At 45.8% G+C, this 16,062-nt stretch overlaps 1 protein-coding gene across 1 annotated transcript in view; it reads right to left on the minus strand.

The window, feature by feature from the left end:
• Nucleotides 1-16,062, minus strand: part of NLRC5 (NLR family CARD domain containing 5) — a 186,265-nt gene that overhangs the window by 114,231 nt on the left and 55,972 nt on the right. The window contains exons 12-14 of the mRNA XM_040329168.1: nucleotides 13,543-13,626; nucleotides 7,931-8,020; nucleotides 2,371-2,433 (exon numbers count right to left, since the gene is read on the minus strand). Coding sequence (XP_040185102.1) covers nucleotides 2,371-2,433; nucleotides 7,931-8,020; nucleotides 13,543-13,626 — 237 coding nt within the window. The remainder of the gene's footprint in view (nucleotides 1-2,370; nucleotides 2,434-7,930; nucleotides 8,021-13,542; nucleotides 13,627-16,062) is intronic.

The following is a 16,062-nucleotide window of genomic DNA, read 5'->3' on the forward strand; positions in this document are numbered from 1 at the left end:
GAATTGGAAGGGAACCTGGCATAGAAAATAATACTAAAGATGTTTATGTGCAGAAATGACATTGCAAAGATAATTTAATTATGTGTTAGTATAAGGCAATACAGTTGGAAAGTCCCGTCCTTTCTGCAGAGGGTGTTGCAATTTGGGGCGGGTCAGTTGGGATGTGAAAACACATTGCTAAAAGTTACAATGAAGCTCTCATGTATAATGTCTGTCCAATAGCCTCATAAGAACAGGGGCTTGTGGAGACACTACAACACTACACTGGTCAAACTCACACTGTGTGAAGATAGATACAGCATAAGGATTCCACCGTCGCCGCATTCCCAAAACCACCTCAAGATCCCGACAGGGGAAGGGGGAGCCTTGGACGTTCAACCTAGCTGGCTGGATCCTGGCAGCACATTCAAGGCTATCCACCACCAGGCTTGACGTGCAGATCCTAAAGCACATGCGCCCAGTCCAGCCGGTGTTGCTCTTCGAGGACACACAAACCCACTCAAGCAGGATACATGGGGGAAGAGAATGAGGACATCAAACAGTTGCCATGACAATGCATTTCGGAGGCATGGCCTCCTTCCTCATGTCACCGGGATCCGGGCAGCTAGGTTGAACGTCTATGGCTCCCCCTTCCCCTTTCGGGATCTTTAGGTGGTTTTGGGAGTGGGGCCACAGTGGAATCCTTATACTGTATCTATCTTTACTCAATGTGCGTTTCTCCATTGTAGTATTTTTACCTTTACCATAGAATTACACTAGGGTCGCTTTGCACTCAATTGTTTTGTGTATTTTTTTTTTACTTTTACACAAGCAGAAAAATACATTTGTGCTACTAAAGATGGACTGCTATTTATGAGATATGGGAGAGGGTACAGATAAATACCCAGGACACCCCTTTTATGGACATTATGGTAGTCCCATTAATGCTTATGGTCACATGAAAGCGTAGCAGAACTCACAAGAAAATGTAATATCTGTACAAGGTGTTCCATATTTCTAGATTATATTTTAACAACCTGGTCATTGGCTCTTGTGTGTTTGTTGGGGGAGTGGGGGGCTTCAGGGTTTGCTTCCTATGTGTATTCTATTTAGACACGTCCCAGCTAAGCCAGCCATAAAGGGTTTGAATCTCTGCCGGTTCAGCAGACTCAAACCATTTATGGGCAAGCTGAATGTACCCAAGTTGAGGCAAGGATTGTGGAAGATAAAAATTGCATTTTTAAGTAAAGTTACACTTAAACTTGAATGCAGACCATGTTGTAAAAGATTTCTGCTGAAGGTGGGGATCAGCCAACTCATATGACTTAGTGCCTATTACTCTTCTCTATCCACCAAGACTGCTAACACGATTTTTCATAAATGCCCAACTCCAGCCAAAACATTTTGTTCCTTTTGGACACACTTATGGAACATGATATACCTCCCCAGGTTTATTTTGTGGGATTTCTACCCAACAGGGTCACAGACAGCAATAAGAACCTGGCAGATGTACTTTAAGCGGTTGTATAGTAATTTTGTTAACTTTTACCTACAGGTAAGCCTATAATAAGGCTTACCTGTAGGTAAAAAAAAAATCTCCTTTACGGTTAAGAGATATTCACCTTGCAATGAGCCACTGACTGTTAGGCCTCGTACACACGATAGGTTAAACAGAGGACAACGGTCTGATGGACCGTTTTCATCGGTCAAACCCGATCGTGTGTGGGCCCCATAGGTTATTTAACCATCGGATTAAAAAAAGCCAACTTGCTTTAAATTTAACCGATGGATTCCTAACCGATAGGTCAAAACCGATCGTCAGTAGGCACAACCATCGGTTAAAAATCCACGCATGATCAGAATCAAGTCGACGCATGCTTGGAAGCATTGAACTTTGTTTTTTTCAGCACGTCGTTGTGTTTCGCATCACCGCGTTCTGACGCGATCATTTTTTTAACCGATGGTGTGTAGGCGCGACGGACCATCAGTCAGCTTCATCGGTTAACCGATGACAATGGTACATCAGACCGTTCTCACCGGATGGACTGATCGTGTGTATGCGGCTTTAGCGGCGCATGCGTAAAGGGGATTCTCGGCTGAAGACCCGGCAGGCGCCGGACCTTGCCTGAAAGAAGTCTCCTGCGCACATGCACGGGAGTGACGACATCGCGGCTCCAGCCACTTTTGGCTTGGATTGGTATTTGGCTTTAACATTTGGAAATATATATATTTTTTTATGGTCTGAAGGTACTTTGGGTCAACAAACAAAAATTACGTTTTGTAAATCAGCAGAGTAGAATGAAGAACAAGGCATGTGGTCAAGGAAAACCCAGATAAAATATATTATGAAATACAAAGAGACAATTTTCTTTAGCATATTGCAAACATTACCTAATATCTCTTTGGTCATCATTAGAAGTAATGAAATGAAGAACTGCTGTTTGGTTGAAACTGCTGCAACAGAAAAAAAAGTTGTGGACACAAAAGCAGAGCAGTATCAGTAAAATCAGTGTTTAAATCATATAAAATATAAAAAAATAAAACTTATGCAAAAATGTTATTTTGGTTTTTAAACAAATTTGATAATTAGCATACACTTAATATGCTAACAAACATAACATTGTGGTCAGATGCTAAAGAGTTTTTCTACTTGAATGAATGAATGAATGAAAAACTTATATAGCGCGGCACATGCGAACTGAATCGCCTCTGGGCGCTTGTTGTTTGTGTCTCATGCCTTTCAGAAAAGCAGGGTTTTGATCTGCCTTCTGAAAGACAGGTGGTCTTGCTCCAACCGAATGCTGGTTGGTAAAGCATTCCAAAGCCTGGGGCCCTGGAAAGCAAACCTTCTTTCTCCTTTGGACTTGCATTTGGTTTTAGGAACCTTGACCAGATTTTGGTCGGTGGATCGCAGCATGCGATTGCAATTGTGCGGTTTGATCTTGTCGCATAGATATCTAGGAGCCTTCCCTTGGATGCACTTATGTGTCAGGCAGAGTGCTTTGAATGCAATTCTGTCTTTCACTGGCAGCCAGTGAAGGGATCTCAGTGAAGGTGAGATTGATTCCCAAGATTTTTTCCCAGTCACCAGTCTAGCGGCCGTATTCTGTACGACTTGAAGACGAGCGATTTGGTACATGGGTAGCCCGAGGTAAAGGGCATTTGCATAGTCCAGTCTGGAATTCACGATAGTTCCCACCACGACTGCTACGTCTTCTTTGGGGATAAATGGAATTAGTCTGCGTAGAAGGCGCATCAAATGGTGCGCCCCGCTGACTACTGACCCTATTTGTGCGTCCATTGTCATGAAGGTGTCAAACGTGACTCCCAGACTTTTGACTTTGGAGCTAGGGGCAATGATTTGTCCCAGGATGGGAGATGGTGTCCAGTTTGTTGTCGGTGGTTTCTTCCGACTGGCATCGAAGATAAAGAGTTCTGTTTTAGCACTATTGAGTTTGAGATAACTCTTAGTCATCCAGTTTTCGATTGAAGAGAGACATTTCTCTAATCTGAGATGATGATCCTTTTTATGGCAGATGCGAAAATACAACTGCGTGTCGTCTGCATAAGAGTGATAAAGTAGTTCATGGCTACTGATAATATCAAAGAGAGGACGAAGATAGATATTAAACAGCACTGGTGATAGGGGGGATCCTTGGGGGACCCCACATGGCACCGTGCGTTTTTCTGACGTGAAGGATCCCAGTTTCACTGTTTGTGATCGGTTTCCAAGAAAAGAGGAGAACCATGGCAAGGTATCTTCTGAGACTCCGGCGACTTCTGTTAGTCGTCTCAGTAGCAATTTATGGTCTACTGTGTCAAAAGCTGCGCTTAGGTCCAGCAGAACCAGGAGACAGGATTCTCCTTCGTCTGCGGCCTCGAGTGCATCGTCCCATATTTTCAGTAAGGCCGTTTCTGTCCCGTGTCCGGGACGGAACCCGGATTGAAATGGATCGAGTAGGTTGTGGGTGTCCAGATGCTGTTGCAGCTGATTTACCACCACTTTCTCCATTATCTTGGACAGAGCATTTAGACCTGTTATGGGACGGCGGTGAGTTGGGTCCATAGGATCCAAATTAGGTTTTTTCAAGATCGGCAAGATTGTGCCCTCTTTCAACAGGGAAGGCACTATGCCTTCCTTAAATGACTGATTTATAAGCTGCGTGATCGGAGGCGCCAGGATGTCGGCACATTCCTTCAGTAGCTTAGTGGGAATGATGTCATTTGGTGCTGTGCTGTTGCGCAGCACACCGATGAATTTTTTTGTTGTATCAATGGAGATGGGTTCCAAAGTGAACTTAGTTGATTGTAGAGGCGTTCTGTCGTTGTTTTGATTGAAGACGGGGCTGAGTGGAGTATTGTTTTGCTGAATACTTACCCGAATTTTTTCAATTTTGTTGATGAAGAAATCCGATAGTTCGTTGCAGAACTCTTGGGTGTCTGAAGTGGGGACTTCTAGACATCCAGGGTTCATGGTCTGGGTGACCATCCTGAAGAGTTCGCGTGGGCGATTCATTGCGCTGTTAATCACCCTGGAGAAGTGAAGTTTTTTGGCTTTGAAAATTTCCTTGTGATAACGCGTTGTTACTGCTTTGTAGAAATTGAGGTGCTCTTCTGACGGACTTCTTTTCCAGGCGGCTTCCGCCCTCCTGCGCTCTTGCTTCAATAGCGACAGCTGGTTGTTGAACCAGCTGGACTTTTTTTCCCGGCTGCGGAGTTTGCGCTTTGGTGCTGCTAAGTCGGCTGACTGTAGCAGAGCTGCATTAATGGCATCCAAAGTATCTGAGGCTGCTAGCTGGGGAGGAATAGCCCCAATTCGGTTTCCCAGGGTAGATCTGAAGAGTTCCGAGTGGAGCTTCTTGTGAGATCTAGCCCAGTGTATTGTCACCGGCTTGGGTACTTTCATGACTAATGGAGTTCTGGGGATTATGAAACTAATTGCATGGTGGTCTGTCCATGGCAAAGGTTCATTTCCCAAAATGTTTATTTTCAGATTTTGTCTGAAAATTAGGTCGAGTGTGTGACCTGAAGCATGAGTTGGTCCGCGTATAAGTTGTTGAAGTCCTAATCCTTCCAGGTGGTCGATGCAGGCATCCGCGATGGGATCCTGTGAGGAGTTAGCCCACAAATTGAAATCCCCGAGCAGCAAAAGATGATTGCTGCTAAGGGAGTAAGTGGAAATGAACTCCGTTAATGCTGAAATCAACTGCGATTTGGGCCCAGGGGGCCTATAGCAGAGGAGAATGTGAACGGTCTCCTGAGAATGAGCTTGAAGTTGAAGCGTAAGGGTTTCCATAAAAGGTAGAGGATTTTGAAGGACCGGTTTAGTGATTGCAATATGCGACTTATGAATCACCGCCAGGCCTCCTCCCCTTTGCCCTATTCTATTTTCCGTTAAGATACGATAGTTTGCTGGCACCAATTCTCCAAGAATGGTGTTGCAATCGTCCGACAGCCAACTTTCCGTAATAAAGAGGCAGTCTAGATCGTTTTGTAGTAAGAAATCATGGATTTCTGATCGGTGTTTAACTGCTGATCTAGTGTTAAGCAAAGCACAAGATATGTGCCTGAGCTGTATTGAATGATTGAAATTTTTGATGATCGATCGATGATCGAACCTCAAAAGTTGATCTGATTTTAAGGCTATTGTGGTGGCGGCAGGTATTGTAGTTGCGAATTGTCTCAGACCCCAAATGGTTTCTGCAGAGTATCGCAACTTAACCATTGTTGCCAGTCACCGAGGGCTGGAGTGCGGGCGTAAGGTGAGAGAGGATTCGAGAATCCTAGCTCAAGGGGAGTTTAGGTTTTTTTTTTGGTCCAGAGGAAGGCAAAAAAACCCTAGGCAAGCTGGCCAATGTGCTGCGGCAGGGAAAAAAATTCCTTCCTGATCCCTGAAGGCGATCGGCTCAAAACCCTGGATCAAAAGACTGACGGCTATGGAGGGGAAAAAGGGGGGGGGGATGCTGGGTGTCACTGCTGCTGGGGTGAACCAAAATACTGGCCGCCAGGCAAAGTACAGGACCCGGGCTGGGGGGGGCTGTCAGCTTGGTAAAAATAATATTTACCGATGAAGTTGCTGAACAGGGGGCCTCTGGGGGTGTGGTGGTTGAAAAACTAGAGCAATCTATGCTTAGGAAGTTAATAAAGAGAGAGATGAACGGCGCGCCGGTAGGCCGCGGCTGAAGCCGCGGACTTTCCTAAGGTGCGGCGGCCGCGAGAAGGAGCAGGCTGGCGCGGGGGTGAAAAAGCACCAAAAAACGCCGGAAATACACCCAGGGGGGGTGACTTGGGATCACCACAAGAGCGGGTGGCCGTGCGGGCGATGATGCCGGCGAGAGATTGTATAGAGAGCCGCAGTGTGGGGTCAGAGTGACGGCTGCCCTGATAAGGACGGCCGTCCGTGGATCCCCAGGATGTCGGGCCCTGAGAGGCAGGGTCTTACCTGCGGAGGTAAAGAGGAGTCCTTGTGGAGAGCGAGGTGCTGTTTCCTGGTTCCAGGGAGCTGTTTCAAGGAGCGTCTAGCCTAGCAGCTGCCTAGCCTCTGACTGCCAGGTCTGGGTGGAAGCAGGCTCGTATGCGGAAGGTCCGAAGCGCCCTACTCCACCGCTGACACTGACTGAACTGACTGACTGACTGACTGACTCCACTGACTGACTGACTTATACTTCACGCATATCTATCAAATTCTATCCCTAAATCTCTTTATAATTAACCACTTGCTTACTGGGCACATATACCCCTCTCCTGCCCAGGTGAAATTTCAGCTTCCGGCACTGCGTCGCTTTAACTGACAATTGCGTGGTCGTGCGACGTGGCTCCCAAACAAAATTGACATCCTTTTTTCCCCATAAGTAGAGCTTTCTTTTGGTGGTATTTGATCGCCTGTGCGGTTTTTATTTTTTGCGCTATAAACAAAAAAGAGCGACAATTTTGAAAAAAAATACAATATTTTTTACTTGTTGCTATAATAAATATGCCAATTTAAAAAAAAAAAAAAAAAAAAATTCTCAGTTTAGGCCGATACGTATTCTTCTACATATTTTTGGTAAAAAAAAAAAAAATCGCAATAAGCGCAAAAGTTATGGCGCCTACAAAATAGGGGATAGAATTATTATTTTTTATTATTTTATTTTTTACTAGAAATGGCGGCGATCTGCGATTTTTATTGGGACTGCGACGTTATGGTGGACACATCGGACACTTTTGACACATTTTTGGTGCCATTCACATTTATACTGCGATCAGTGCTATAAATATGCACTAATTACTGTATAAATGTGACTGGCATTGAAGGGGTTAACACTAGGGGGTGAGGAAGGGGTTAAATATGTTCCCTATATAGTGTTCTAACTGTAGGTGGGGGGGTGACTGGGGGGGGTGACCGATCTATGTCTCTATGTACAAGAGACACAGATCGGTCTCCTCTCCAGAGACAGCACCGCTGTCTGTGAGAGCCGGCAACGAGAGATGATCTCATATGTTTACATATGAGATCATCTCTCATTGGCCGCACAGATCGCATCGCAAACGGCCACTCTGATTGGCCGTTCGCGGCGATCTGTAATTGGCTGTGTCCAAGGGACACGGCCAACACAGAGTTTCCCCGCTGCGCGCTCTGCAGCGCGCGCGGGGAACGCCCAAAGGGGCAGACGTCTATTGACGTCTAGTTGGATTTTGAGATCTGCGCTGTAGCCGTCATTCGACTATAGCGCGGGTCTCAGGAGGTTAAATGATAAGGTTTAATTTTCATTAAAAATAATATAGCATAGAATGCATTATAGAGTATTGTTATTAACAATTACATTTCCATTTCATTGTGAAGCCACCGCAAATTTCTACAGCTGTCAAAAAAATTCAATGCAGTATGGCAACCTGGAGTTCTGTACACAGATGATGCAACAGAGTCTCTTTCATGTAGGTTAGGTAAAAATTATATATTCAATGTACTTACCTGGCAAGTATTTGTTTTATGTGGGGACAGGATTGCATGGAAGAGGTGAGATGTAATACTCCTTCTTCTGATATCCGTGTTTTGCTGAGACTAGAACATAGGCAATAGTTTTATTTATTAGCTGAGAGCCTGTCACTTCACTTCACAAAACACTACACCGGCACAATCTACGAGGCAGGTTATCATGCAAAGAAGTCTATGCTGGCAGGGCCGGACTGGCCTACCGGGATAGCGGGAAAATTCCCGGTAGGCCGCCTGCATTCAGTGCCCTGAGGCTGCTTATGCCTGCTGTAAGCCAAATACAAAGCAGCGGCGGGCCGCCGCTGCGGCCACCATCGTCGCAGCCGCCATCGCAATTGCAGGGGTTGCCCTGGGGCCAGGGCCGGACTGGCCTACCGGGATAGCGGGAAAATTCCCGGTAGGCCGCCTGCATTCAGTGCCCTGAGGCTGCTTATGCCTGCTGTAAGCCAAATACAAAGCAGCGGCGGGCCGCCGCTGCGGCCACCATCGTCGCAGCCGCCATCGCAATTGCAGGGGTTGCCCTGGGGCCGTTTGATGTCAGTAAAGGAAGCGGCGGGCAGGCGGGTTGCGGCCGCCATGATCGCCGCCGCACTTTTCCTCTCATCCGATTCGGCACCTGCGGAGGACTCGGCGTGATCGTGTCATCCTGAGGGGAGGAGCCAAGCAGAACGTCAGAACGCTGTAGTTCTTCTGCTCTATTTCCCCCTTTCAAGTTCCATCGGCCCGTGCGGCGCCAGCACCGCCCACAATGTCTGTCTGCAGGTGAGGGCATAGAAGGAGTGAGCAGCGTCGGCAGCCCTTGGAGTCGGAGCACAAAAATTCAGGTGAACTCATGAATAACAGTATAAAGAATCTCTCTCACCATTGCACGGTGCACCCCCAAGGCCCCCCCTCCTCTCTCTGTCAGTGTCACCTACCTTTGCTGCCCCTGCATTTTGTAATTTGTATAACAATCTCTCTCTTTCTCTCTCCCCAGGCATAGCATGGTGCCCCCCCCTCTCTGTCACCATTGCTACCCCTGCAAATTGTAATCTGTATAATTATCTCAGGGGGGGGGGACACCATGCTATGGTGAGAGAGAGAGAGAGATTATTATACAGATTACAATTTGCAGGGGCAGCAAAGGCGACAGAGAGGGGGGTGCGCACCATGCAATGGTGAGAGTCTCTCAGACTCTCTCACCATTGCATGGTGCACCCCCCTCTTTCCGTCACTTTTGCTACCCCCTCTCTCACCATTGCACCCTCTCTCACCGATGCACCCTCTCTCTCACCGATGCACCCTGTCTCTCTCTCTCTCTCTCCGATGCACCCCCTCTCTCTCACCGATGCACCCTGTCTCTCTCTCTCTCTCTCTCTCTCTCCGATGCACCCTCTCTCTCTCTCTCTCTCACCGATGCACCCTCTCTCTCTCACCGATGCACCCTCTCTCTCTCTCACCGATGCACTCTCTCTCACCGATGCACCCTCTCTCTCTCTCACCGATGCACTCTCTCTCACCGAGGCAGCCTCTCTCTCTCTCTCTCTCTCCCTCTCTCTCTCACCGTTTCTCTCTCTCTCTCTCTCACCGTTTCTCTCTCTCTCTCTCTCTCTCTCTCTCACCCACCGTTTCACCCTCTCTCTCTCTCACCGTTTCACTCTCTCTCTCTCTCTCTCTCTCTCTCACCGTTTCTCTCTCTCTCTCTCTCTCTCTCTCTCTCTCTCTCTCTCTCACCGTTTCACCCTCTCTCTCTCACCGTTTCATCCTCTCTCTCTCTCTCTCTCTCTCTCTCTCACCGTTTCACCCTCTCTCTCTCACCGTTTCACCCTCTCTCTCTCACCGTTTCACCCTCTCTCTCTCACCGTTTCACCCTCTCTCTCTCTCTCTCTCTCTCTCTCTCACCGTTTCACCCTCTCTCTCTCACCGTTTCACCCTCTCTCTCTCACCGTTTCACCCTCTCTCTCTCACCGTTTCACCCTCTCTCACTCACCGTTTCACCCTCTCTCTCACCGTTTCACCCTCTCTCTCTCTCACCGTTTCACCCTCTCTCTCTCTCTCTCTCTCACCGTTTCACCCTCTCTCTCTCTCTCTCTCACCGTTTCACCCTCTCTCTCTCACCGTTTCACCCTCTCTCTCTCACCGTTTCACCCTCTCTCTCTCTCTCTCTCTCTCTCTCTCTCTCTCTCTCTCTCTCTCTCTCTCTCTCACCGTTTCACCCTCTCTCTCTCACCGTTTCACCCTCTCTCTCTCACCGTTTCACCCTCTCTCTCTCTCTCTCTCTCTCTCTCTCTCTCTCACCGTTTCACCCTCTCTCTCTCACCGTTTCACCCTCTCTCTCTCACCGTTTCACCCTCTCTCACTCACCGTTTCACCCTCTCTCTCACCGTTTCACCCTCTCTCTCTCTCACCGTTTCACCCTCTCTCTCTCTCTCTCTCACCGTTTCACCCCCTCTCTCTCTCTCTCTCTCACCGTTTCACCCTCTCTCTCTCTCTCTCTCTCACCGTTTCACTCTCTCTCTCTCTCTCTCTCTCTCTCTCTCTCTCTCTCTCTCTCTCTCTCTCTCTCCGTTTCACCCTCTCTCTCTCACCGTTTCACCCCCTCTCTCTCTCTCTCTCACCGTTGCTCTCTCTCTCTCTCTCACCGTTGCACTCCCCTCTTTCTCTCTCTCTCTCTCTCATGGTTGCACCCTCTTTCTCTCATAATGGCACCCCTCTCTTTCTCTCACCATTGCACCCCCCCTCTCTTACCATTGCACCCCCTCTCTCACCATTGCAGCCCGGCCCCTCTCTGGCTCTCTCATGGATTTCTTTCTTCTTTTTTTTTTAAAGCAGGTAAAAATAAATGTGCATTTATAATAGTTTTGGCCTGCAGAGCATTGCACCCCCTTTCTCCCTCACCATTGCAGCCCCTCTCTGGCTCTCTCTCGTGGATTTCTTATTTATTTTTACCTAAAAAAACAAAGTTTGAGAGAGGGGGGCTGCAATGGTGAGAGAGAGAGGGGGGCTGCAATGGTGAGAGAGAGAGGGGGGCTGCAATGGTGAGAGAGAGGGGGGCTGCAATGGTGAGAGAGAGAGAGAGATGGGGGCTTCAATGGTGAGAGAGAGAGAGGGGGGGCTTCAATGGTGAGAGAGAGAGAGGGGGGCTGCAATGGTGAGAGAGAGAGAGGGGGGCTGCAATGGTGAGAGAGGGGGGCTGCAATGGTGAGAGAGGGGGCTGCAATGGTGTGAGAGAGGGGGGGCTACAATGGTGTGAGAGAGGGGGGGCTACAATGGTGTGAGAGAGGGGGGGCTACAATGGTGAGAGAGAGGGGGGCTACAATGGTGAGAAAGAGAGAGAGGGGGGCTACAATGGTGAGAGAGACAGAAAGGGGATGCAATGGTGAGAGAAAGAGGGTGCATTGCTCTGTAGGGAAAACAATTATAAACACATATTTATTTTTACCTGAAAAAAAAGTTTGATTAAAAAAAAAAAGTGTTTTTAATTGTTTTGGCCTACAGAGCAATGCACCCTCTTTCTCTCACCATTGCATCCCCTTTCTGTCTCTCTCACCATTGTAGCCCCCCTCTCTCTCACCATTGTAGCCCCCCCTCTCTCACACCATTGTAGCCCCCCCTCTCTCACCATTGCAGCCCCCTCTCTCACCATTGCAGCCCCCCTCTCTCTCTCACCATTGCAGCCCCTTTCTGTTTCTCTCTCTCTCGTGGATTTTTAATTTTTTTCAGGTAAAAATAAATTCATTTATAATTTTTTTTGGCCTGCAGAGCATTGCATCTCTCTCTCTCTTATCATTGCACCCCCTCTCTCTCTCTCTGACGTTATGCTGTGGGGCTGGTATAATAATGCTATGGGGCTGGTATGAAATTATTTCCAGGGCTGGTTTTCATTCCCAGTCCGGCCCTGTATGCTGGTAGATCAGGTTGTCCTAAGGTCCTTTGTCGATGGACTTTGGGCTTTGGGGTGTTTTTGCAGAGTTTTTGTAGCGTTATTGGACAGGCGTTTTGAAGTTGACAAGTCAACAATGGAAAGTAGTAAAAACACCTGTAATCTGCCAAAAAATAAGCTCATGTACTTTTTTGAGCGACAGGCGTTTTTCTTAAGTCGACAGAACGCTTAGGCCTCGTACACACGATAGGTTAACCAGAGGACAACGGTCTGATGGACCGTTTTCATCGGTCAAAACCGATCGTGTGTGGGCCCCATAGGTTATTTAACCATCGGTTAAAAAAAAGCCAACTTGCTTTAATCTGGCTAAAAATGGCTAAAATCCATGCATGCTCAGAATCAAGTCGACGCATACTTGGAAGCATTGAACTTCATTTTTTTCAGCACGTCGTTGTGTTTTACATCACCGCGTTCTGACACGATCGGTTATTTAACCGATGGTGTGTGGGCGCGACGGACCATCAGTCGGCTTCATCGGTTAACAGACCGTTCTCATCGGATGGACTGATCGTGTGTACGAGGCTTTAGATGTGAACAGGGGCCATTGAAACTAATGGGATTTGTCTTGTTGGGCATTTTTAGAGCTGAAGCTTAGAGCAGAAAATCACCCAAAAATGCCTAGGTGTGAACGTATCCCAAGTCTTCTCATTATTGGTCATAGCTGACCTGATCCACAACAGACATGTCTATCCATAGTGATAGCCAAGTCTTACAAACATGGATGTTTGGCAATGACACTGAATATCTGTAGAGCATGAGGAACACTAGTAGAAGAACTGCATATGTACACCATAGTCCAAGTGTGAATACATTTTCCATATTAGTTATTCAAAATTAAAGAAGATAGTTTTCAGCCTTAAAAACTAGTTGCAACCAATAAAATGACTCATTTTAATTGACCGTTCTTCTTTAATACTTGGACTGCATATATGATGACAGGGTGTGACATGACTTCACATGCCTAGCTTTAGAAGGGAGCTCTTTAATGCTAATTTGGCTGCATGGCAAAGGCCGATTTTAACAAAGCTCTGGTTAAGGGGAATTTGCTAGATTTTAGTGTTTGATCTGGTTACAACTGCGAGGCACTGTGCAATTGTAATAAGATAGATATTTATTAGATTGTAATTGTTTTTGTATTTTTCTAATTGAGATTTGGAGCTCTGATGTAGTTGCCAGTGGCTGCAGCGATTATAGTTTTTAACAATATACCTCCTTGTTTCATTTTATATACATTGGAATTGGTATTGGGGAATATAATTAGTTTTTCCTTTTGGTGTAGGGTGGTATTGTATAACCCATTTTGTACCAATAAAGTTATTCTTGTGTGTGACAGGTGCCACTTTGCTCTTCTTTTCTCTTTTGGTATAGTTAAAGTATAACTAAAGGCAAAACTTTTTTTTTTGGGGGTTTTGGATGAAGTGGAGATGGATTAGAATATGTCAGTTTATATTCTCCCCAATGGGACAAAGATGGCAAAAATAAACTTTACAGGGGTTATAACCCTCCCTTACTCTATCCAAAATGTAAAAAAAAAAAAGATTTTTGTATTATACCTGGAAGTACAGATTTTAATCAAAAAATACTCAGAATTCCTACTCAGAATCTACCCACAAAACCTTAAGTGGACTTTCCAAATGTCCTATTTGGTGGTATAGCTCAGATATCTTACTTTAGTTCTCCAGCAATATGCAGTTTAGGCAGGGCTTTAATTAGCTTCTTACATCCACCATCTCCAAGAGGATTTCCGGATAAACTGTAATAGACACAAAAAAAATTATGTTAGGACTATGTTTTTTATCGTTCAATATGTTGTGGTTGAATTAATGTGCTTGAAAAGTCATTCTGGAGAGCTTGCTAATGGATTGGGTATGTTCTGCAGCACTTTCCCGCACCTTTGGCCATCTGCATTCTATTTAATGTGGAAACGGACAATTCTAGTTACAGACATCCCCACACTGTGCCCTGTAATGACTTCCATCTTCTGTCTCTATAGCCTGGTATGTGCCTGGTGTGTTTATGGCCAAACTATAAAATTTTGGGTAGACCAAAATCAACCAAAAAAATATTTCTCTGGTGATACATCATTTTAATACAAGTTCTATAGTCCTCATCGCCATGTGCCCCTCTTCCAAGTCTTATCCTGCACATGTCAGTTCTTAATATCTGAAACTAAGACAGCTAAGAAGCTCATAAAAAAGCCTGCAGATCAAAAAGGTGAGTAATAATTCCTTAGATTTAAGTGGGCAATGTTGACATTTCTGTAATATATCTACAGAGAAGTATGAATTTGAGAACATTAATTAATATTTGGGGCTAAGCAAATTATGTATTTACTTTTTATTATTATTATTAATGTACTTCAATATCCATTCTGTAGATGTTTATGTAGATGTAGATTGTAGATGTAGATTTATTTAGATATTTAAGTAGATACAGGGCATTGGGAAGAGTAGAAAAAAGCACAGCTACACAGTATAGCCGGCCATCCAGAGTACTTTTGAAACAATTATTTATTGGCTACATACTGTATATAGTGACACAGTATCCAAGATGCTAATATGTTTCAGTTTACACAGTCTTCCTCATGGCATACCATAGCATAGCATGCTATGAGGAATACTGTGTAAGTCGAAACATGTTAGCATATTGGATACTGTGTCACTATATATGTAGCCAATAAATAATTTTTTCAAGAGCACTCTGAGTGGCTGGCTATACATGTTATGGACTTATTGCTTTGGACGTCAAACGCCCTAGCCAGAGAAATGGTCTCCAGCGTCTGAATCTTGGATATAGCAGTTTAGGTTAGAGCTTAGGTAAGATTCACTTTCTTACAGCTACACAGTTAGCTTGCTTAAAAAAAAGCCATGTCAATCAATTTTAGACTTAAAGGGAAAAAACTGCCAAAAACCATTGTAGAATGTTGATCAAGTGCCCTGGTGCCCAACCTGCTGCCTGGGGGTGGCATGGGGTTCTTTGGCACCTATTGTGCAGCCCCAGGGCCCCCCAAAGATAGTAGTAGTAACAGTAACAGCAACGGTTGTCTATTAGTATGAAAATGGTTTGGGTTATTTATTTTACAGTATCTTTCTTTTCTGTGGTGTCCATTCACTTTTATCTTGTTGTGCTATTTTTTCTTCCAATATTTCGTAGCGCTAAATATCAAATGTGGCACAAGTCATTTTAAAGGATGTAAAAATATGGACATTGTCAGGGCCTGGACTTAAACCTCTGCTGTGTCTGGCGATGACTCTTCTTGCTGAGCTACCTGAGATGCTGGACAGCGCCCTGTCTGATCCATTAGACAACACTGCCTTGTGCTTTGATCTCTGCTGAACCTTGAACTCTTTGCTCCTCCCATGAACTTTCTGATTTAAGCCAAGTCCCTGCACTTCCAGTTTGCCAGATTATTGTGCTCTCTCAGTCAGTATCTTGCTCTTGTCTTTTCTTGCTGCCGTCCATATTTTGCTACCTCTCGTTATTGACACTTGGCTTGGCAACACTTCTGCCTGAGCCAAACCTGCAACTACTCATTGCTGACCTTTTGGCTTGTTTACTGACTATGCTTCTGTTTGATCCTTACATGCTTATCTGCTACTGGATCTCAGCTTGCTCACTTCCTGGTGGGGAAATTCTGAGGACCGCGACCTGGTACTAACACTCGTCAAAATCCATCTCCAACATCAGGAGTTCTGGTAAACACCGGTTAGTACTTAGACTCTCAGGTGAACCTGCATCATCTGCCAGGGTGACTGCCTATGTATCTGTATAGCAACTGGTCTTTGAGCCTGATCCCTGATCGTGATAGACACATTGGGCCAAATCCACAGATAATTAGATGGGTGCAGCGTATCAGAGATACGCTACGCCGCCGTACCTTACCTGGCAGATCTTTGAATCCCCAAAGAATTTGCGGCTTAAGTTACGGTGGCGTAGTGTATTTCTGGCGGCGGAATTCAAATTGGCGGATAGGGGGCGTGATTCATTTAAATGAAGCGCGTCCCCACGCCGAATGAACTGCGCATGCGTCGTCCAGAAATTTCCCGCCGTGCTTTGCGCGAAATGACGTCGCAACAACGTAATTTTTTGAACTTAGACGTGAGTTACGTCCATCTCTATTCACGGACGACTTACGCAAAAAAAAATCAAAATTTCAAATTTTGACGCGGGAACGACGGCCATACTTAAC

Source organism: Rana temporaria, chromosome 11, assembly GCF_905171775.1.
Source record: "Rana temporaria chromosome 11, aRanTem1.1, whole genome shotgun sequence".
In the NCBI taxonomy this organism is placed as follows: Eukaryota; Metazoa; Chordata; class Amphibia; order Anura; family Ranidae; genus Rana; species Rana temporaria.